The sequence below is a fragment of the Malaclemys terrapin genome, chromosome 19, assembly GCF_027887155.1.
Source record: "Malaclemys terrapin pileata isolate rMalTer1 chromosome 19, rMalTer1.hap1, whole genome shotgun sequence".
Classification (NCBI taxonomy): Eukaryota; Metazoa; Chordata; order Testudines; family Emydidae; genus Malaclemys; species Malaclemys terrapin.
This window is the reverse complement of record NC_071523.1, coordinates 8,466,198-8,490,471: the sequence shown is the minus strand read 5'-3', so window position 1 is coordinate 8,490,471 and position 24,274 is coordinate 8,466,198. Positions and strand designations below refer to the sequence as shown.

The window sequence follows — 24,274 nt, the reverse complement described above, 5'->3', positions numbered from 1 at the left end:
GGGGAGGTTACAGAGGAGATAAGGGGGGCTGAGGAAGAGGAGGGAGACAGGGAGAAGGGTTGGGGGATGAGGGTGGGGGAGCAGGGTTTGGGGGAGCAGAGGGAGGGAAGAGGAAGGGTAGGTTATAGAGGAGATAACGAGGGCGGTGGGGGAGAGGAGGGAGACAGTGGGGAGGGTTTGGGGGAGAAGAGGGAGGGGATGGGGAGAAGGTTGGGGGAGGTTACAGAGGAGATGAGGGGGGCTGAGGAAGAGGAGGGAGACGGGGAGAAGGGTTTGGGGAGGTTACAGAGGAGATACTATGGGGGGCTGGGGGAGAGGAGACGAGGGAGGGGATCATGGCGGATGGGGGGGTGAGGAAGGGGGAGCCTTGGGGTAGGGACTGGGAAGGAAGCAGCGGCCCTGGGGCGCTGCCCCGCGGCTGACGGAAGCAAGGTCCCTGCCCGGGCCGGTCGGTGCCGGGAGGGAACGCGGCGCTCCCGGAACTGAAGTGCCGCGGCCTGAGTTTCCCGCCGGCCGGGTACAAAGCGACCCCCCTGGCCGCCGCGCATGTCTCCTTTCCCTCCGGCGCCATTGCGGCTACTGGTCCCGAGCCCTGCGCGCTCCCAGCCCTGCCGCCATCTCCCGGACCATGGCCACCGACTCCTGGGCGCTGGCGGTGGACGAGCAGGAAGCGGCCGCCGAGTCGGTGAGTCCGGGGGGGGAGACGGGGCCGGGCCGGGATGAGAGGGGGGAAGGGGGGTCTCTACGGGGCGGGAGGCCGAGGCCCTTCGGGGGGCTCCGCTGGGCCGGGGGCCAGAGGCCAGGCCCGTCGGGAGCCCGGGACTAGGCGGAGCCCGGAGCGGGGCGGGGGGGTGAGCAGGTGCCGCCTCGCACCGTGGCATCGGCCCCAGCCCGCCCGCCGAGCAGGGAGGCGCCCGGGACAGCGGGGGTCTGGCTCGGGTCTGCCCCTGTGACCCACTCAGCGGGGCCGGGGCTGCGAACCGGCTCGGCGGCCAGATGCTCTAGGTCCGCGGCTTTCCTCCTTTCTTTATTTGCCGGCCCCTAAAAAATGTTAACCGGAGGTGCGGACCCCTTTGGAAATCTTAGCCCTAGTCCGGGGACCCCAGATTGGAAACCCCCGCCCTGGAGTGGGGGCGGAGAAGGGAAATGGCTTCTGCACTGGGCTTGGGGCTGTGAGACCCGCTGACAGCTCGGTTCCGCTCTGCAGATCGCTGGCCTGGGCCCAAGCCTGTGGCACAGCTAGAGGCTAAAATCCCAATGGCAGCTGTGTTGTAGCAAGTCCCTGGAAGGGGTTGTGTGTCTAACTTAGGCAGAGTCCTAAATATGAGCCCCCCCCCCCCCCCCCCCCCCAGGAAAATATTCCCTTTTCAACCCGAGTCAGAAGGCTGGGGAGGGCGGGTGTGTTAATGAATTTATTTCCCCTACTGGGGTCTTGAAGGTGAAGTCTAACTCGGCTCACAAGTGAAAATTAACGTTGGGTACTGTGAAGACATAAAGCGCTGTAACTAAAAAGTGGTGTTGGCTTCCCAGTTTCGGCTTCCCCACCATCACATAAACAATGAGCAAATGGCATCTTCTGTTTGAGATGTCTGTGGTTAGAATTTGCAGTGTTGTTGTAGTCCTGTTGGTCCCAGGATATATGAGAGACAGGATGAATGAAGTAATATCTTTTATTGGACAATCTTCTCTTGGTGGAAGTTAGGATAGCAGTGATTTGGGAGGTCCTGATCAAGTTATATTAGCTCACCATTGCAAAGGTCTAACCCACCCTTTATTTTAGGGTGAATACTTTTTATTATCACCATTAAAAATGGGCAGGCAGGTTTTTGAGTTTTACAGGAATGCATTAGTAAAACCAGGCAGAAGGTTTTCTAGCAGCTGGGAATAAGCTTAGTCCCTTAAGTGCTAAATAAACAGAAATTTAAAATATTTCAGATTGGTTTACTGTGAGGCCCCTTGATCTGTGGGTAAACACTGGCTTTTGTTAGGCTGCTACTCAGTTACTAGCTTGGATTAACATGAGTGTGCCCCTGGGATGTGATACTCTCTTCAATTTGCCTCTCCCAAGAGAGGGCAAAAGAGAGATGATTGACAGGACTGGAGTTTTCAATCTGACCGTCAAGCCACATGAATATATACATTCTTCTGGTATATTAGGATTCAGAAGACACCACAATGGCTATTCCTTTTATGTCTGCATCGAGGGGGTGTATTTCTTTGGTGTCTGAGGCAGAGTTGAGACAGCCAATCTGATGTATTTAGTGGGTGTAGAAGCATGAAGCACATGCTGATTTTTATAGTTTCAGGATAATGGAACACCAATTATTTGTTCTTGGGGTTACTTGTTTGTTGAATCCAAACACACCATGAGGGCATACACTTATTTGCAGAGAATTCCATTGTTGTGTTTACCTAATTATCAACATATGGCATTCAGTAAATCTCCAATGAATCATGAAAATTGCAGGATTCACCACTTCTTCATTTTTAATATCTGGATCACAACCACAATCCTGTTAATTGAGCACAGCTTTGTGGGTGTCTTTTAGTTAGCATTACTGCTTAATCTACCAGACTGCTGAGCTCACTGACTCTTCAATACTCCGCCTCTACCAGCCCAAAAACAAGCAAGAGAGAGACTGAAACCCAGGTTTCCATGTCAGTGCCCAACTCTTTTGCTAGAAATTGCAATTCTGAATTTGACATGTTCCTTTTGTTGCTCCTGTGATACAATTGGGTGTCTTCAAGCACATACAGCTCGTTAATATGTTAGAGTATTTAAAGAAAGTTTCTTTAGCTCTAGGGAATACAAACTTTTTGATGACACGACCTGAAGATTTGTACTCTTCAGAATTGTATTCTGCTACAAACTTACAAAGTATCATTCTTTGGGAAGGTGGCTGTTCTCCAAACTCGTGGTAGACAATTACAGAACACTCGCCTCAGTCTGAAGCATACTCCAATCCTGTCCCACGGTGTTCTCTATTCCTGATAAAAATAAACAACCCTTCAGCTCCATTAGATAGTGGTCTCTAATTTGTAATACTGAGTTAACCATTTTCTGTCAGTAGTCCTGTGCCTGCTGTCAGCTCAAATTTCTATCTTGAAGCCCAAATTTCAGATGAGTGATGCATGAACTGAAAACAGCAAAATCTTAGTAAAGATTCTGGTGACTCTTTTTGGCTTTAACTTCTCTGATTGAAAAATACAGTGTAGCAGCTCTCATACCATTGTCTGTGTCCTTACATTGGATGTTCTGTAAGCCTCCCCGCTCCTGCTAATTTGAGGGTGTATTGTTTCACTTCCTACTATGTTTAGAGTTTAAAAATTTTACCATAGCCCATGTTACACTTCTTTACTGATCGTGAGTCTGAAATTGTCAACCTTGAGGAAGATTCCACTGAGGGCCTTCTTGCCAAATGAAGGATTCCTGAGCGTAACTATTGCAATTTCCTTGTTTTTCCACACATACAGTTGAGCAACTTGCACCTGAAGGAGGAGAAAACGAAGCCAAGCTCCAATGGTGAGTTTATAGCAACTAATGCTGGGTTAGAAAAGAACATTGTTTCATGGGTGTTTGGTCTGGACTTTATAGCTTTTGAAAGGTGGGAAATCCAGTTTAGCATCCACCTTCCAGGAACTAACCACTATTAGCCTTAACTAAATGTCTGGCTTGAGTGCTTATTTTTTGTGGTTAGCTTTTTAAACTGTACTTTCACTGTTCAGTGCTGTTTAGTATTAGAGTGGTTCAGGGATTACTATAGTTACCAGAACTGATGGATTCAAGTTGCTATTGAACTCAAATGTTATGGCAGGTTTGACTAAGTTGGGAGCAAACTACACTGCCAACATTCTCATGTTATAACCTGGCTTATTTTTGCCTTCATAGATGGAGCAAAACTGTTCCTATTAGTGATGTGGCTTACAGCTTTGTTTTTTACCTAACTGTAACAGTAACATTGCCTCTTTGGATGAGCCTGAGATAGGTGAGCTTGTTTGGTCCCATTCCATTTGAGATTGCCCCAGTAACCGCATTGTCTGTCCAAATGTAGGTGCTGTTGTCAAGACAGATGACAATACAGAGAAAACAGAAGATGAGGAAAAAGGTAAGCGCAGCTGAGAAGCACTCTGACAAGGGACAGTGGGAAAACAGTTAATTTTGAATCTGTTCAAAGTTAGTCTACTTCATTTCAGAGGATGGGAGAGTCTTGGCATCTGCCCAAAGGAGCTCATTCTGATGAGTGTTCTCTGTGCAAGAGGTGTGAGAATACACTGCTCCATATTGACTCAGGAGATTGCTATATGGTGATGGGGGGAGGGAGAAATAAGGTGATCTCTGTATCTGTCTGCAGTGAGATACAGGAGCAGTTTGTTTGATAACACTGTCTGTATTGCCTTCACAACCAGCGCTCCTTAGCCTTTGGGGCTTCTGGAACATACTGATTTTTTTTCTTATTAAACAAACTGTTCATAGTGAGTTAGCAGGTGGGTGGGTACTCTGGCTCCTTTTGTGGAGGACAACTTAACTTGTCCAAAGTAGGTTTATCTTGTATGGGGGAATTCAAGGATGCAATGGCTATGCTGGATAGAGGCAGAGATATTAAACTGGGAACTCTTAACACTGAGAGCATGCCATTGGTGTTAAAACCCTTAGTAGAGAATCACCTGTCCACACTTGAAACTCACCAAAGCAATATTTAAGGTGATCAGTACTCCTGCACCAGTTATCGGTTAGAGTTTTCACTATCCAGGTAGAGAGATCTTAGAAAAGCAGACTTGATAGAATATCAGGGTTGGAAGGGACCTCAGGAGGTCATTAGTCCAACCCCCTGCTCAAAGCAGGACCAATCCCCAACTAAATCATCCCAGCCAGGGCTCTGTCAAGCCTGACCTTAAAAACCTCTAAGGATGGAGATTCCACCACCTCTCTAGGGTGGTAGAATCTCCAATTCCAATGCTTCACCACCTGCTTAGTGAAAAAGTTTTTCCTGATATCCAACCTAAACCTCCCCCACTGCAACTTGAGACCATTACTCCTTGTTCTGTCATCTGGTACCACTGAGAACAGTCTAGTTCCATCCTCTTTGGAACCCCCTTTCAGGTAGTTGAAAGCAGCTATCAAATCCCCCCCTCATTCTTCTCTTCCGCAGACTTCTGTATGTTTGGTAAGGTGGTCCTTAGCCTGTGGCATCCCTCTGCATTAACCCATCTCTCCCACATGTAAAGACTCCCTATGCTAGTTTAAGAGGTATTTCCTGTTTAACTCAGTGACCGTTGGTCACTGAGTAGAATCCCCTCTTTTAATAACGCAGCTTTGGTTTTGGTGTTTGTGTTAATTAGTCTTCTTATAATATCTCTTAATTGTGCAACATCATAGTGGGAGTGTAACTGTCAGAGCTCAGCCAAAACTTCTTTGAGCCTCCTGCTCTTCTGTAAATATAAACAACGCTTCATTTACTTCCTTCCGCACAGAGGACAGAGCTGCCCAATCCTTGTTAAACAAGCTGATTCGCAGTAATCTGGTGGACACAACAAACCAAGTGGAGGTGCTGCAGAGGGATCCTACATCACCTCTCTACTCTGTGAAGTCTTTTGAGGAGCTGCGACTGTAAGTCCCTGTTCTTCTGCTAATTATAGTCTCTTGCAATGCCGTGATGCAGAACTCTTCCTGTTGGTGCTGAATATCTTGGATTCACCCGAGAGTGATGCTATGAAAGATTTAGGATATTTACAGGTGTTAGGTATCCGGAGAAGTGTTCCAGCAACAAAAGCCATAACTCCAGTCATTCAGCCAAAATTGCCGTGCCACATGAAACTGTCTATAAAGGAGATTGTCAGGGAAATGTCAGTTTTCTAATACTGAGCATTGTACTGGTTGCAGTGCATTGTGTGGTCACTCATGTTATCCCTTACAGTTTCTACAATGACACCTACAATCCCTTACGGTGTCTACACTTGGGCAGAAATGAGCTCAGGAGAGATCTGTAACTGTCTCAGGCAACAAAGTAGAAGAAGCCAAACTGAGATCTGCATTCTGTATTTCTCTGTGGCCATATTCCTGTGACTTCTGCAAAGTATGTACAGTGGTCAGTCAAGATTTTTCTACCAGATTCTAGACTACTGCTGTTGAAAATAGATTGTTTACACCATTTGTACTTTGGACAAGAGTTATAGTATTTGAAAAAAGAACAGGAGTACTTGTGGCACCTTAGAGACTAACAAATTTATTAGAGCATAAGCTTTTGTGGGCTACATCCCACTTCTTCGGCTGTAGCCCACGAAAGCTTATGCTCTAATAGGTGCCACAAGTACTCCTGTTCTTTTTGCGGATACAGACTAACACGGCTGCTACTCTGAAATCTAGTATTTGAAAACTGACCTAATTTGTACTTATTACAAATAAGACAGGATATTGCAAAGATCTCCCATTGTCAGCAAGTCTCTAAGGTGAAATGCAGACCCTATGACTCCACAGCATCCCATCTGCATTTTGCTAGCACTTTCAAAATCAGCGATGTGCCATCCTCCATCAGAAGTTGTTTCGGGAGAAGGTTCTGGAAACGAAAGGGGAAAATTCCAGGGCTGAAGGGGGAAGAGAACCTTAAGTGTGCAAAGGAAGTTTTCTTAGAGAACTCAAACACAGAAATCCTAGCCTGGGAAAAGAAGGGTGGAGAACAGGGTCAAGATAGTGTTATCAGCTTTCAGCTGCAGCGGGCCTGACTTTTAGATTGCCTATAGAAAATCGCTCTCAAACACCACAGTTAAATAGCGTGGAGGAGGGATGAGTCCATCGCTTTGCTAGTATTGAATGGAGACTCTTCATGAAGGGTTTGTGGCAGAAAGACCTCAATTTGTGAAGACTCTGCAGCAGAATGGGCATGAAACTTAAATTATATTTAAGCTTAGATATTGAAATACAGTAAAAATGGTTGAAAACCTAAAATTAAAAGATCTATGAAATCTTTCCCCGCCCATAGAATCTTCATGTTGTCAGATAAATCTTGTCTCAATGTAGGTCTTTTGGAAGCTTATTCTTCTAAACTGATTTTTTTTTTTTAATTAGTGTTTTAAATAAATATTCTGTGGTATTTACAATCCAAACATTCCTGCATGTGCTAGTGCCCTGGTAAGATGAAAATGAAACTGACGAAGAACAAAACTGAAACTCACTAGACAGAGTTTTGTTGTCTGAGCTGAGAGACAACATATATAATAAATTAAGATTTAAAAAAAAAAAATCAGTTACTCAAAGATGTTTTATGAAATAGGTAAGTATTTTGTAGTCCCACATCCCTTTTGATATTAAAACAACTGCCTTTTTCAATAAGCCATAGTTCACAAATGGACAGGTTTCCTAAGTAAGAATTGTTATCCGCTAACCCATGCTTGGGGTGACTTTCTTTTACTCTTTGCCTCTTCAAGGTTCTTGTAAGGGGACTCAAAGAAGGTTTTGAAATTCTGCAACTCTGGAATAAAAGGGTAAACTTACCATCAAGCAGCTATAGCTGGAAACTCCCACTTTGATAGACTCCAAAGTGGGAGATGTCTCCATTTGAACCATGCATGTGGAATAAAATGGTCCCGACTTTCACTGAGGAAGACCTGTTTCAACTTTACCAAGAATCTGGAAAAACCACTTAAATTTCTAGCTCCTACTCTGTCACTATTTCATTAGCACTTCTCCCCACCAGCAGTCTGCTTTACAGTTCTTGATTTGGTAGCTAATTAGAACTTAACTTAAGGTTCCTAATTAAGTGTTTAGTTTGTAGATCAATGGAAAAAGCCTTCAGAGGAGAAATGACTTTGGCTTCGGGTTTGTTTTGCAATGTACTTATCTATTGGGCCAACATAGTTGTAGCTAGCACAGTTCTGATTCCATTGTGAACAAGACAGATTTACTTGAACAAATAATACCTGATCGTTATTGCTTTAGCTGCTTTTAAGTGACTTACGACAGGAGATAATGCAAGAGCAGACAGACTTCAAATCCTAGCTGCTGAGGCAATAGCAGTCTTGCTCTGTTGATGGCCTGTTAGAGGTTTTCAGTCTGGGAAGGGGTATCCCTTGTATCTGAGAAGTGCAGAGGTTTTCATTTCAGATAACTGCAAATTAGTTTTTAGACAATTAGTAAATTAGCATATTCACTATGCATTTTGCATAGTTTAAACACAAGCAACAGGAAGAATTGCTTGTCGTACAGGTTTTTTGGTCTTTTTGTGCCCGAACTGGGCTTATTTTGAGTAGCTTCTTCATGCTCTGCTTTGGCCTTCCTCCCAGCTCATTCTCTGTGCTGACAGTCTAATGGTTTGGAAGATTTTTTTTTTCCATATTAAATCTTATACAAACTTGTATGAGTTGCAGAATGGCAAGGTTTGTTGTCTAAGATTGCACAGTAGAGTTTGCCTTTAACAGCATGTGCTGAACTGATGGGGGAGGGATGGGAAGGGATATTCAGATGACCTCCATGACTGATCTGGTCACTAACAGGTAAATGGCAAAAGCAAAAACATTTTGTGTAAAAGTCTCCATTCCCCCCACTCCCCCAAGTTCCTTCCATAAATTGAGGGACGATCAGACCAGGTATTCTGCATAATGTTTATATTACAAAGCAACAAGAACTCTTCTTGAAAACTTAAGCAGTTCTGGTTTTGTGTATCAGAAGGAGAAGTAAAGAGCTCAATCTTATTACAGTTTGCGTTTAAAATCGCTTGCGAAGATACAAGTGCCCATGAAGAGCACAGGAGGAAGCCAACCCATTCTTCCTCTGCCAGTGACATCAGTCCTAAAACAATAGTCTGATACCTTTACGGTTCTTCCTGCCTCCATCTTCCCATTAAATACCTGCCCCAATTGTTCATGGAGCTCTTTGTGCATCAACTGAAGATAGTTGCATATGGTGTATAATGATAAACTTTTAAAACTGTGCTAGGGAGTTCTACGCTTGAGGTTCTATTCTTAATTACATTGGTGATTTTGTCACTTGTTTGGAAATGGGTCCTGAAAGGAAACCACCCTGACAGACTTTTCACCTTGGAACATTACAGCTTTGCCTTTCTAAGCTACCGCTTTGTAGCTGAATGACTACAAACAGGCTCCTTAGATCATATACCTTGCCTGTCTGGCTTTTGAAAGATGAGAATTGATCTAACAATCAAAGAAAGTTAATGATGGGAGCACTCAGACTAATTGAGTCTTGATTCTGCAACTAGTTGTATCCTTGACAACTGTTGCAGAGAATCGGGCTTTGGAGATTCTTGCTTTTGAACTAACACAAGGTTGCATATTCAAAGAGCTTTTATTTGAGCCACAGACTGCAAATAATACGGGCTTCTTAAAAAGGATGTTGAATCGAGTAGAGAGGTTTAACCAGCAGGAAAAGTGTGGGCAGGAAAATTGCTATTTGCTTTTTGGAAATTGCTGCTAAACAACATTAACACCTACAAGAAGCAGTTAAACAGGTCATCGGTGAAGAGTTTACAAATACAAATATCTTAACTTTAATTTTAGATTGCTCTGGAGTCTCCTTAGGTACACAAGTGTCTGCTGTGACTTGAAAGCGTCCTTTATCGATTATAGGTGCCTTGTTAATAGAAGCAGCTAGTAACTTTGGCAACTGAACACTTTGGGTGTCACCACTGCACTTAAAATTGAGTGCCATCGTATAGCTGTGTACAGATCAAAGGCCTGACTCATGCTGAGCTAGGCGTGCCATAACTTACCTCTTTCTTGCACCAATCAGTATTTACTCTCCTTCTTAGAGGTTGAACATCAAAAATACAAAATCTTAAGTGACTTTTGCAAAACTTTAATGTTAAATGGCCCTTGCAAACTTCTTCCTGTCCTGGTACCTCCTTTTGAACTAATGAGTCTGGCAGGGCTGATTACTGTGGGGTTAAGACACCGCCGATAGGGCTTCACAGAGACATGGGAATTGCCATACGGGATTGGATCAGTAGTCTCTCTAGTCCAGTATCTGGCAGGAGTGCCTGCACAGCTGTTTTAGAGCAGTGGTTCTCAAGCTATTTACCATTGTGGGCTCCATATGCAGCTCTGTGGTATGTGGGCTGCATCCACACAATATATATACTACCTGTATGGCCCTGAGGATGTCACAGGGGTGATGGGCCACCGCTGTGTTGAGAACCGCTGCTTTAGAGGAAGGTGCCAGGAACCCCATAATGGACAGTTGTGGAATAATCAGTGTGACTGAAGTGGAGTTGCTATGTGATTTATGAACACTCAGAGGCCTGGACAGTGAGGGGAAGTTATTGTATATTGGGTTATAAGACTTCCTGTATGAATGCATTGATCTAGCACAATAGGGGGCTAGGAGAAGAACAAACATAAAGGCAAAACAGTGCCACCCCAAGTGCTTGGTCAGATGTTGTTTATCTTGGGAGCCAATTACAAGACAATGGCATACTTCCAGGCACCAGTCCAAAGTGCCACAGCTGTTTTGCCAGGCTGGAAACTAGAGTTTAAAAGGACAGTAAACAGTTAAACTCTTCTCAGGAGAGGAAGGGGCAGTGGGTCATTTGTCAGGTGCTGTTCCTGATGAGAACAGACTGGTCCTGCAGGAGTGCCTGAAAGCAAATGAGGCCTTCCCTGCTCCCAGGGAATGGGAAGCCTTAGGGAAGGCAAGTTTAGTCTGGTTTGTTTTTACGATCCGTTTTCCATTCAATGCTTTTGTTCTAAATAAATAATACTTTGCCGCATGGAGGCTGTTTGGTCACTGGTTGCCACAGTCATTGTTCCCAAAGCAAACAGATAACTGCAGATACTGAACATAAGTCAGACCTTGCTGTGGTTCTCACAGTTGATACACAGGGGACTGCAGCCCAGGGCCCGGGCCGAGAGCAGGAGAATGACGTGATTCTGTCTCAGGGAAGGTGAATCTGCAAGGAGTGCACTCGAAGAGACCAGGACGGGGCAGAGGGGCAGTTCCCCTATGAACAGGCTGTCTCCGTTCATGGGCTAAGTTTCCTCCCAACTCCATTAGTTTGGGTATGTCTACACTGCAAAAAATGATCTGTGGCAGCGAGTGTCTGAGCCCAGGTCAACCGACTCGGGCTTATGGGGCTTACACTATGGAGCTAAAAATAGCAGTGTAGATCCTGGGGCTCTGAGACACCCCCCCCCCCCCCCCGCCGGGATTCACTGCTATTTTTAGCCCTGTAGCACGAGTCCTGCCAGATGAGTCCGTTGATCCAGGCTCTGAGACTTGCTGCCATGGTCGTCTTTTGCAGGGTAGATGTACCCTTAGCAGTTGGCTTACATCCCAAATCATGAAGTTTTATATCCTTTATAAAATGGTTTTCATCCTATATAATGAACACAATGTTCTCATTCATATACATGTTTAATTCATTAAGGTCTTAGTCTCAATGATAGCTTGTGACAGAGTTCCACATGTTAATTGTGTTGTAAAAAATGTTGTCTTTTATCAGTGGGTTAAATTTCTTGTCTTTTTATTGACTGTTTCCTTGCTCTTGTATTGAGAGGGTCAATAAAAGTTCCAGACTTACCTTCTCTAGCCCATTCGTTATTTTATATATCTCAGATCTCCTCTAACCTTAATGTCCCAGTCTATTTAATCTCTCCTCATAAAGAAATTTCTTCAGTCCTCTAATCCTTTTGGTGAATGTCTCCGACCACTCCCTCTTTCTGCTCTCTTAGACACCAGGTGACCAGACCTGCACACAGTGTTCCAGATGTGGGTGCACTGTTGTTTTATAGCCAGGCAAGATCACTCTTTTAGTATTGTTTTCTGTTCTGTTCTTTGTACATCCTGACACATTTGCCTCTCCTGATCGCTGCTACATACTGAGCAGATATTTTAATTGAGCTGTCTGCATCGATGCTTAGAGTGCTTTCTTGAGTGGTTAATTAATTTAGAACCCAGCAGTGTGTATTGTAGCCAAATGACTCCTTCCAGTGTTTAATATTCCTTAAGGTAAAAAAATAGGGTCTTATTGTAGCTTCTTGGTTCAAATAAATATTAGGTTCATAGATGTTAATCACAATATCAAAATGATCCTTTGATAGGCTACTAAGTACTGTATTTAGCTCTTAAAAGTAACTAGTTTATTCATTGATAAAACAAGGAGGCACATAATCTGAAATAGTGTCTCTTAGCTTCCCAATCTGGTTAGATCCGGGGTTCTCAAACTGGGGGTTGGGACCCCTCTGGGGGTCACGAGGTTATTACATGGGGGGTCGCAAGCGGTCAACCTCCACCCCAAATCCCGCTTTGCCTCCAGCATTTATAATGGTGTTAAATATATAAAAAAGTCTTTTTAATTTAAAAGGGGGGGTCGCACTCCGAGGCTTGCTATGTGAAAGGGGTCACCAGTAAAAAAAAGTTTGAGAGCCACTGGTTTAGATGCTAACGTTTGATCTAGTGTTTCAGTTCCTATCCGAGGATTGCTGTCCAGAGTTTCATGTGTACAAAGCTGTGCTGTGGATGGGGAACCCCGTTTATCTGACCCTCCCTTAACGGGCTCTCTGCAGTTACCAAACAACCAGGACTCTAGGGCCAGAAGCGGGCGATCCATCCTGTGGCCACTAGATGGTGCTGCAGCATCACATTTTCCCATTCTCTGGCTTATCCAGAGTTTTGATTATCTGATCTGGCCGTAGTCCCAATTAGACCAAATAAATGGGGTTCTATTGTATTTCTCCCATTTTAGGGTGTGCACAAGCTAATAGTGATTGAGTCACAGATGGACCACTTTGTTAGCAATGTGGAGAAGAAATGGGTTGCCACGGTAGTTTACTATTGGTAAATGTAGCACTAGAGGCGTTGCCCCAGGCCTACTTGCTGTTAGGGTTTGCTTTTCAGGCACCTGCCTTTCACTTGCAATCAAAAAAATCTCCCATTGACTTGACCATCTTCCTGGTTCTAGTGCTGTTTTCTATTAGTTCAGAAACACTCGACTCTCTCTCTTTCCAGAAAACCCCAGCTCCTGCAGGGTGTCTATGCCATGGGCTTCAACCGACCCTCGAAAATACAGGAGAATGCTCTGCCCATGATGCTTGCTGAACCGTACGTATCCATGCTTTCCACTTCCCCTGGGAAGTGGGGAGGTGGGAGAGCCTTATGCACTATTACTGTTAAACTGTAAACGCTCTGGCTAGGAGACGGCCTACTTGAAGTGGCGTTGAGACACACTAGTGGCTGTGCGCGCTGTGCTGAAGGGGCTTCCTTTCCATTGGACTGTGCTGCTGAAATTCTTTCGAATGCTGCCAGGCTACCCAGCAAACTTCCACAGGTCCCCATAAGCACCCTTTGCCTAGACTTGCACTGCATCTTCAGCCACACTGAAGACAATGCCGTTCTTCCTGGCAGCAGTAAATCCGATCCTCTTGGCAATGTAGGGGAGATGAGGCTGTTCTACAACAGCCCTGCATAACTCCTGGACAGGACAGAGCAGTCAAAATGCTGTGGCTCGTGTCCGCCTTGCTTCTCAGTGCCCTTTAGGTGAAGAGCATGGAGGAGTGAAGCGAACGCTAGGGGGAGATGAACAATATGGAAAACTACTGCAGCATCACAGCAGCTTTCCCTTCAAATCTCCATAGCGCATAGAAGCTGCGTGTGCCAAGATGCATCCGCCCTGCAGAAAATTCACTCGTGTCCTCCTCCTTGTGCAGTCCTGCCCTTATGAAACTAGATGGTGACTTCAGTTAGGATGTGGCCAAGATGCAGGGCATATTAAAATCACTTATCTGTGGCTGCCATTCAGTTAATTTAAGCTGTGTTGCCAAATCTCACAACGGTGTATCTTGTATTCGCTGGTCATAGAATGGATTACATTTAACCTTGTGCCAAAATGTTTAAAATGTCCCCTTATGTGTTGATCCAGCCCACAGAACCTGATTGCACAGTCTCAGTCTGGTACTGGTAAGACAGCTGCCTTTGTCTTGGCCATGCTCAGCCGCGTTGAACCCGGGAACAAGTATCCACAGGTAGGGGCTACTGGAATCTAATGGTTGTGCTGGTTTTTAGTTGTAGGGCAGCGCCATCTAGTGGAGAGAAGCTATATTCCTTTGATAAGACACTGGTAGCAGCTACATAGCTTCAGCTTCCCAGTGGGCTGTGATGTCCGAGCATTGGGGAGCAGAGGCAGCAGAGTTGAAAATGCTGATTCGTTTTGTGCCGAGGTACTGGGTTCTCCCAGCTCTCCTGACCAGCCCGGTTCCCGCCCTCCCTTCTTTTCTCCACCTCTGTCTTTCTGTACCTGTAACAGCCAAATTGGAGTTACAGTGAGCAGCTGTGCTGCGGTGAGGTGAGAGTGTGTGGGGGTGTTGAGGTGGGAGCAGGGTTTGGACTGGAAGGGAGAGGATCTGTACTGACGAACCACCTGTGGTTGAGGAGCCCTGAGAAGTGGGGAGTAAATGGGGTGTTGAATGGTTTGTTTCTTGCCTCGTCCAGTTTACATTGATACCTTTGTGTTAGAGTGCTGGACTGGGTAACAGGGCCTTTTGCACAGGAGTTCGGCACGCTGGATAGGAGTTGGGAAAATTCAGTTTAGGAAGCCAGCTGATGTTTCTAACCACTGCTCCGAAGCAATGCGGAGTAGAGTTCCCACTTTCAGGGTGTGGGCAGGAGTCACGTCGCTTAGCTGTTCTGCCGAAACGGACTCAGCAGTTTTACCAAGGCAAGAGCTTCCTTGTTAAGGATGCTGTGTTATCTTCACTTCGAGCTACATTCATTAGAAATGTCCCTTATAAAAACGTATCTGTCTTTGTTAATATGGCACTTTGGCCATATTACCATAGTACTGAGCACCGACGTTCTTCGCAGGGTGTTCTGTTTACATGCTTATGTGGGCAATACAAAATATACAAGCTGTACAAAACTAACCGGTACAAGACGTTACACATGCAAATGAACTTCCTTTTAATTGGGTGACTTACTAAAAACACTGTTCAGCTGATGAGTGTTAATGAAATTTACCTACAACAGTGTTTATCCTAAAATATTGGTCATCTATTTGCACAGAGGTGAAGTTTCACAACTAAATGTATTTCACAGGAAAGTGTGATGATCGAATATACTCTTATCTGCTTTCCTTCCAGTGTTTGTGCCTTTCCCCAACATATGAGCTGGCACTTCAAACAGGAAAAGTAATTGAACAGATGGGAAAGTTTCATCCGGAGCTAAGTCTTGCATATGCTGTCCGAGGCAATAAATGTGAGTGTGAGGGGAAATACACCCCCTTTTTGAAGATCTAACCAGGGAGACTTACTCCTTTTTCTAGTGAGGTGTGGTAATGGGAATTTAATGCATTACTTTCTCTTAAAATTTGAAAGTGATTGGGTTTGACATCAGATACGCTTAGCACAGTTGGCCTGGAATCAAATTCTGTCAGGTCTGACTGCTGTACAGAACATGAGCTGGTGTAATGGGACTTCACTCTTGGAAGCCCTAAACTGGGCATGGAGTGGGAGTTGGACAGTTCATGGTCTGGGTTTTTTACTTGAGTTTCTTCCTCCGTCTCCTCAGAAAATAACTGAACTTTGTAACTATTAGTGAAATGGAAGTGGCTGACTAACTTTATTGGTGGCTGATCTGTTTTGTCCAAGTGACACTTTTTCATATTGTGGGTGGCTGGTGCAGATAATTACACATACTACTTGTTTCAGGTGTAGGCACTGTATAAACTGCTAAATTCGTGAAGTTGGGGAGAAGCGGTGGATCTTGTACGCTTCATAAGGGGTTAGTGTTCTGACAGATTACCTCCCTGACTGGGAAAGCAATGTTGGATGCTGCAGAACTGCCCTATAGAGCATGTAATGACATCTGTTGCTCTGGCACTAATGGGGCTGTACTATTCACACACCCCTTCTCTCTCCCCCCCCCTCCACCCCCCCCCCAAAAAAGTCAGTCTCCAGAGTAGGAGAAGAACTCTGAGCAAGAGAGTAGGGTGGGGAGTAACATACACAATGATACATCTTTCACCTCCTCATGGAAGTGCTGTGCACACACCTCTCATGAAAGCCTTTCTTTCTGTCTACTAACAGTGGAGAGAGGTCAGAAGATCTCTGAGCAGATTGTAATTGGCACTCCGGGCACTGTCCTGGACTGGTGCTCCAAACTGAAATTCATAGACCCCAAGAAGATTAAAGTGTTTGTCCTGGATGAGGCTGACGTGATGATAGCAACTCAGGGCCATCAAGATCAGAGCATCCGCATTCAGAGGTAAGGAACATCCCCATGCTGTCATCTGGGCTGCCTGAGGAAAGGGAAAGATACTAGTTCCCCTCCACCACAGCCAGTTGGTTTCTCTCATTGGCCTATTTAATGTCCCATTTCCTCTTCATGGTTGCAGGAAGGGATCTCTTCCAAATGGCAGGACGTGATTATTTGCTGATGACTAAGGCCACAGGCTACAATAGAAATACACTTAACTCTAATCCAGGCAGTTCATAAAGCTGGAATTTCATTGAAAGCAGACATTTAATTATTTCAAGGTTCGAGAACAGCCCTCCCTAGCCCCTGAGGAGGATTCATTGCTTAAAATGTCCAAATTTATCTGGATGCCACTGGCAAATTGAGTTGGGATGTGATTAAATATTCATAGGCTAATGTTTAGAAAGCCTAACAGACTGAAAAGGCTGATTCCAAAGGTTTGTAAGTGACATGCTATGCTGCTGGGCTACCGCAGGTGCCACTGGGCTGATGGTTTCTAATAAGGAAACCCTAACTTGTTTGCCTTGCCTTGCAGAATGCTCCCCAGAGATTGCCAGATGCTCCTATTTTCTGCCACCTTTGAAGATTCTGTATGGAAATTTGCCCAAAAAGTTGTTCCCGACCCCAACATCATCAAACTGAAGCGAGAGGAGGAGACACTGGACACCATTAAGCAATACTATGTTCTGTGTAATAATCGAGATGAGAAGTTCCAGGCTCTCTGTAATATATATGGAGCTATCACCATTGCCCAGGCCATGATCTTCTGTCATGTGAGTCGTTCTGGAGAATGACGTGACCTTTGCCACGCCCTAAAGCGAAGGGAGCTCTCGTTAAAACAGCCCCATTCTGAAATAGTGTCTGCTGATGCCAAGAATCCTAGTGACACAGACTCCTTGCAAGATGATTGAGGGCATGATCGTTCTAGGAGCACAAATGGGCAACAAGCCATTCCTCATCTTGTCTTGGAAATGGAAAAATGCAGGAGAGTGGCTGGAAGAATCCGCCTTCTCGGCTTGTCTCTGACCCTAATTGCCTGTCGGTCCTATCTCTGCTGAGGCTGGAACCCTACTAACAGCCGTTATTTAAAAAAATGGTTCCTAGTGAAGTTTCACTTACTCCTGTGGACACGGAGTTTCTTAAAATCGTGATAGCCAAACTGCCCCATGTGAGTCGTGGTAACCATGCTGGAGCCATCTAGCCCCAGCTGGTCTTAAACATGTTTGTTGCTTGCATGGTTCCAGCCATCGTGTGGCTCGCTTTTATTTTTAAAGCGGTCTCTGAAAACCAAAGAATTTGGGGTTCTGTAAACCAGTAAAATACGTCTCAAAACAAAGTGTACAACAAAATGATAAAAATAAAAGCAAGAAGGCTTTAATGGGGTGGAAAAATAAGTCTTGTAGGTAAAAGAACTGCCACTGGCTTGTGACTCTGCTAGACCTCAGTTTCCCTCTCTGTAAAATGGTGATGATACTCTCAGGCGTGTTGTGGCACTCTGGGATTCTTGTATGGAAGCTGCTGTAATTGCAAATTTTAATTGAGGCCCATAGCTCTAGATAGGAAGAAGACTGGTATGTTAAGGCACGTGTTCTGTACCCGAGTGTCCACTAAAGTGAAGAACCGTTTCCTGCAGTTTTAAAATGCAATGTTTGACGTAGTCAGGACTTGAAAAATGAACTGGCATCTTGAATTTTATAGCGGCTTGACTCAACCCTTCAGCAGAGATTCTCACTGGATGGTCTTAAAGGGACGTTTTCAACTTGAAATCTAGCCAATTTCCAAAAATGAATAGTTAGTGATACCACATACGACACTTGTCCCAGTCTTCTTGGTGCAAGGCATGTGGTCTTACAATAAGTTTCCTATTAAGTCTTTTCCTTGTTGCTGAGAGACCAAGACAAGCAGTGGAGCTGCCTGACTACACACAAAGAGCTGTCCTTTGTAAAAGGAAATAGAAAACGTGTCTCTAAGCTTTATCATAATGTTAGGCTTTCAAACAGAAATGGGAATGGTTTGGGTTCTTTGTTCCTTTTAAACTATGATGCTAGAATCCTGGAATAAGCAGAGTTGGAGCCCTGAGCGTTCCCTTCTGTTAAGAGAGGCCTGTTCCTGTTTGAAGTTCAAAAACTGTCTTCCCAGAAAGATTTTAATTGCTCTTGCTTTACATTTCAGACTCGTAAAACAGCGGGCTGGCTGGCAGGAGAGCTGTCGAAAGAAGGTCACCAGGTGGCATTGCTAAGTGGTGAGATGATGGTGGAACAAAGAGCTGCGGTGATCGAGCGTTTCAGAGAGGGCAAAGAGAAAGTGCTGGTGACCACAAATGTCTGTGCCAGAGGTAGAATACAATGTCACTGCATCTCGGGGAAGGGAAGCGGGTAGTTGTACTTGAGACGGGACTGTGCCGTCTGGTGACAGACATACAAAATATTGCTGTACCGCCTAAAGAAGAATTTGTAACCTGTGCTAGATTTGTACAAAAGAGTCCCTAACAAAACCATTCCAAGGGAGACTGACAGACGTGCTGTCCCCCAAAACTTCTGGGTGGTCCTTGTCGTGTGTGAGTTGGGTTAGGTCTGTCTCTGCTGGAATGGCTTAACATGGGATTTCCTTAAAGGAGACCTGAAGTAGGGTGAAGAATCTTCCCTTCCACCAGAGTCTCATTTTTCTGTCCTTTGGGCACATTGAGGCATCCCATGGCTGCACCCTGCCCTGGCTTGTGCTGTGGGCAAACAAATGTGTGCCCTGAATTTTCTCAACTTCATTTTCACTAGAGGTCAGGCAAAGGAATAAACTCCTGTGCGAGTTACAGCTAAAAGGGGCATTCTGGACATGCTGAACACTTAAACGAAATAAGTTGACTGGCTCTCCTAGCCTGGCTGTTGAGAAGTAGGAGGGGCAATTGACTATATTTTAGAAGTTATTGCAATTTATTAGTCTTTCTAGGCCCCCATAAACATCAATATATAGTTCTGGTATGAAAGCATTAGGTCATGCAAAGGTGCTCAGATTCTCTATGAGCTGAGGGGTGAAAACATTATCCATCCTCCATTTGATAGCATCCTCTCACTGTAGTATCTTAAAGGGTCCTCTCTATGCTATGGAAACATACGTTTCCAATTATCCCTGTAAGTTTTGCTGAGCACTCACTCTTGACATCGCTGCAGGCTTCATCACGGCACGTAGCTTAACTTTCCACGAAACTTGGCGGCAGTAATAGTGCAGTTCTGTGAAAGGTGTTGAAACTAATGGCTCTGGGTAAGCCCTAGATTCTGGGATCAAAACACTGAAACAATCCTGGACTAAAATGGGCTAAAGGGAGAGTTGTAATCTCTTGAACGCTTTCCTCCCCAGGGATTGATGTAGAGCAGGTCTCTGTGGTTATCAACTTTGACCTTCCTGTGGATAAAGATGGCAACCCAGATAATGAGACTTATCTGCATCGGATTGGGCGTACAGGTCGTTTTGGCAAGCGAGGACTGGCTGTTAACATGGTAGACAGCAAGCACAGCATGAATATTCTCAACAGAATTCAGGAACATTTCAGTAAGTTCCCTTTAGCTTCATTTCTTTTGCGTAGGTATAGCATTATTTCTATAGAATTTTGAGCAACTGTGTATCAGACAACCCTGACTCTAATTCTGATTTCCCTGTGGTCTTGGTCTTTGATTAGGCTTAGCAGAGTTTTGCTTTGCTACATACAGTCTGTCAAGGGTACCACTGCACTTTATGTAGCACCTTGTTTCAAAAATAACTAGGGGAATAGCCAGTTATTTGTATACATTCAAATGGGCATAACTTCGGATATAATTATCTTTATTTTACAGTAGAACAGTGAATACTGTTTAAATGGCAGGTATGATAGCCCATTTTGGTATATCTGAATAACTTCTACATCTGTCATAAGACAGTAAACTTCCAAAGTGATGCATGACAGAAGTGCCTGGGAGATCTTGCTTGTGTCCTGCCAAGTCAATCCAGTTCTCATTGGCTAACTGGCATCATTATTAAAAATTGTATTCCACATACCATAACGTTACTTAAATGCCCCTCAGCTTACAATAAAGACATTACCCCCGCCCCCAAGAAATTGCTTCCAATTTGAAACTTGAGTGACCCAGTGATCTACAATCACAGATCCAGAGGGTGTGGTCTGTGCCCCAGCCTGTAGCCAGTCCCTTGGAAGTGACCACTTGAGTGGGCCGAGCCCTAGGTACCCACACGGTTCCACTGGGGGAGGCCAGTGACCTCTAGGGGTGTGTCTACACTTACCAGTAGGTTGGCGCTGCTGCAGTCAATGCAGAGGCTGTCAATTTAGTGGGTCTAGTGAAGCTCTCCGGTCAACTCTGATAATCCACCACTCCAAGAAGAGTAAGGGAAGTCGATGGGCAAGTGCGGCATAGGCACTGTGGTAAGGTGACCTGTGCAACGTTGACTCCAGTTACGTTATTCATGTCACTGGAGTAGCGTAACTTAGGTCAGCTTATCGCGGTAGTATAGACAAGGCCTAACGCTTTGACACTGGGTCTTTGGGCACCAGCGAACCCTGTCTCTCTCTGGCTCCTTGCAGCGAATCCAGCCAAGCCAGACTCCTGCAGGAGGTTTGTACTGTACTCCTTCAGGGCACAATGCTCTGTATATGCCTTGACCCCAGACAGCTTTTCCAAAACAAGGTAACAATTCCTTAGTCACCTGGTGTACAGAATCTGAAAGTCCTTGGGTCAGAATAGAGAGGCAAAGATTCAGATAAAGTTCAGAATGGCCTGCGTGGGGTCACGGCTCCCTTGAGCCATGCTGCTAAGGAGCCATCTTAGCGTGCTCTGCCCATCTCTGTCCCTCCTGTCCTTAGTGTATCTGTCACTCCAAAGGCCAGGTCTTAACCCCGCCACCTGATGCCTTTGTTCTCCAGCTGGGGCTTTTGCTCAGTTTCCCTGCTGAGAGGTGGGGGGAAATCTCCTTCCTCTGTTGGTTGCTGGGTGTGAACTTCTTGGCTGTTGGGGTTCCCATTGCCTTTCTGGATCCTCCACTGATTTGGGTCCGTTTCAGCCTGTTCTTTAAATGACCTAGTCTTCATACCACTCCAGATAGTTATGTGACACAACACCTCATGTCCCCCCCCCTCTCTGTCCCAAGAGCAGCTTTTTAATCCTTTACATTCATGCATAGCAATGCAAAGCACAAAGGAAAACTGAGGCATGAATAAGAATGTTTCCAAAATTCCCACTTTGTCACACTAAATTGTTGAGACTTGATTTATAAAACTTAATTTTATTGTGTTGGTCATGGATTAGGATAGATTCATCTTGTGACAAGAACAGAAGTGGGATTTAACACAGTAAGGTGGGACCCTGCTTCATCTTCTGGTCTCTCATTGTACAAAGTGAACTAGTTCCGATTCTCTTCTAATCTTCTCTTGTAGACAAAAAGATAGAAAAACTGGATACTGACGACTTGGATGAAATTGAGAAAATAGCCAACTGAAACGCAGCTGCTGGAACTGATGTACGCCCTCCTGTGGTAGCTCTCCCACTACAATTGGCTTAGCGTTCAGATTGGCACACCTTTTGGCCAGTCATGAAAAGGACTCTTAAGATATAAATACACAGAAATTACCTCACTTTAAAAATTGCAGTTGGACTTAAAATTGTGCCGCTCTGCGGAAGAAGAGGAAATGTTTACAGAAGCTTTTAACATTTCTTAGTTTAGCCTTAAAATGGAAACATGTTTTAAATTCTAAGAAATAGATTTGCCAAAAAGTGGCCAATACATAAATATCTAAAAGGAATAAATAAATGCTTTATTTGGTTAATTGGGGTATTATTTTTCGACATATGTGATCAGTAAAACAAAACTCAACAGCCAAATATATGGACATTGACTTTAAAAAACAAGGCAGATGGTTTTGGCTAAAAACTAAACTCACATGAAATAGAATTTATTTTTCTAGTGCTGCCTTGTGCTCTAAAGGTTTGTTTTCTGGGTTCCTGATGGATTTGCCCTACTTTTCCTTAAGTAGATTGTCCAGAAGATCTTTCCACTAGCTCATATTCTCAGATAGTGGTGCAGTGTTGCTTTTGCTGGGCAGTATTTTGGTTTTAGTTCGTTTTTAGAATGGCCACTATTCATAAAGCAATGCAATGGTTGAAAGTGTTAATTAACTACTATAGAAATTCTATGATGCATTTAACCTTGCCAAACCAAATCTTGGTTCATGTGGGTGGGAGGAATCAGCCGTGTAAGGAGGACTGTACTAATCAATATCCAAAATAAATTCACCCCTATAAATGGTAGTGTCTCTTGGTAGAGGAGTGGGAGTTATAGTTACCTTTACGCAGGTGGTGCCAGTTTTAAAATGCTGCTGTTGTCTGGGCAGTTCCACATGAAGTCTCATATGGAGCTGTTGGACTCTACCAATCAATAATGGAAACAGGAATATTTATCTGGTAAAAAAAATATAATAGCTTGTATTGACCAAAAATACCCTTAAATAGAACACCAAATTTGCCTGTTACAGCATGTTTCAGTACCACAGTCTTGAGTTAAATTGCTCAGCCAAAATACTGATGGGAAGCACTCCACTTTCATTGTGCTTGTATCGCAAAGCAGACAGGTCATCAGTCCCTACAAACCTTGCCCCAAAGGTGACCCTTGCCAGCGAAGGTTTTATTTAGAACTTCTAAGTTTGGGCTTTTAGTTGAGTTGGGACCACTTACCGTGCACAAATGGAAGCTTGTGGGTTTTTGTTTCCCCCCCGATTCCAGGAGAAGTAGGCTCCTAAACATTAACTTTGTGGTGCACAGTTCTTTTGGGAAAAGTGGACATGCGTGAGCAGCCATCGGACTGCTACTCAGTGCAGGAATCACTTCAAAACAAATGTATAAATTGTAAATTGAACTATACATTTTCTTTGCAATTTTGGCCATCATATTCTGTTCAAAGACAGGAATGTTGATCCTTTTACCAAGTAAAAAAAGGCTCATTTAAAATGTACCTAAAATTTTAGGAAATTGTGCACCCTTTTATCAATTTGTACAAAGTCTTTAGTGAAAAAACTGTTAAAATTAAACTTTTTGTATTCTGGGGTGTATCTATTTTTATTCTGTTGAAAACCTATTTAAAGTGGCAGGTGAGTGAGTGCTTGCGTGTAGAGTGGAAGACTTGTTTCAATCACCTACTTTAATAGTACAGCTGAATGACCTTGTGACAGCAGTGCATTGGGTTGAACTGTCATGAACGCTGCTGCTGGTCCTGTGTGCTGTTTCTAATGTACTTTTAATTGGAATAAAGAACATGTACTGAACTGTGCTTCGGTTAGTCTTTGTCTCTGGCATCCCTGTTTGTTATCAAATGTCTTGTATAGAGGACTTGATGGAGATAGAGTTCTGGCAGTGCTTCCTCTTGGAATACTCCCAGGTGGATTCCACTGTGAAATTTGAGATTAGTGTAACTGAGCTGCTGTATTTCCCAGATGCTCTCAGTGTCGAGTTATGGCACCATCCCACCAGCCATTTATCATTAAACTATATTGAATAACGAATGAGATCAGATTAATTCTATTCTTCCCCAATGTCTCTTTTGATGCCAGGATTTTTCCTGGCATCAGCCTTAGTGGTAACTAAGCACTAAAGGATAAAACTTGAAGGTAGGTGCTAAATTTAAATTGTGCATGGCCATTAAGGCACCTACATCTTTGTTCTTGGGGAGCCACTCAAAATACTGCTGCTAGATCATTCCAGCCAGCCACCCTGATCATCCCCTTCTCTTCACTTATTTTCTCCACTGGTTGTCCTTTAGCAGCTCTCTGGCCTAGCCTGGCCTGGCCTTCCCCTCCCTGCTTACATGGTCTTTACCAATGAAATATATATATATATATATTAATTTGAATTCCAAAACAATTCACTACCTGCTTACAACACAGGTTAACAACTCTTTGCTGCTGGAAGACAGAGAAAAATCGGGTAAAGCATTTGCAGGACTGCTTGAGTGCAGTGATGTATGAGTAGAATTCTGGAAGTCTGACTTGTTTCTCTAGAAAGGCTGATTATTACTCTTGCCCAGATGTTATAACAGTCTATTTGAACATGC

General features: G+C 44.3%; 1 protein-coding gene across 1 annotated transcript; it reads left to right on the top strand.

The window, feature by feature from the left end:
* The first annotated feature begins 539 nt into the window (after positions 1-539).
* Positions 540-23,494, top strand: LOC128826077 (ATP-dependent RNA helicase DDX19B). Its single transcript, XM_054009143.1, has 12 exons — positions 540-685; positions 3,475-3,523; positions 4,053-4,106; positions 5,473-5,608; positions 12,953-13,045; positions 13,863-13,965; positions 15,079-15,193; positions 16,024-16,201; positions 16,728-16,965; positions 18,365-18,527; positions 19,544-19,735; positions 21,609-23,494. The coding sequence occupies exons 1-12, from the start codon at positions 629-631 to the stop codon at positions 21,668-21,670; spliced, it is 1,440 nt and encodes a 479-aa protein (XP_053865118.1). The 5' UTR covers positions 540-628; the 3' UTR covers positions 21,671-23,494.
* Positions 23,495-24,274: the final 780 nt, after the last annotated feature.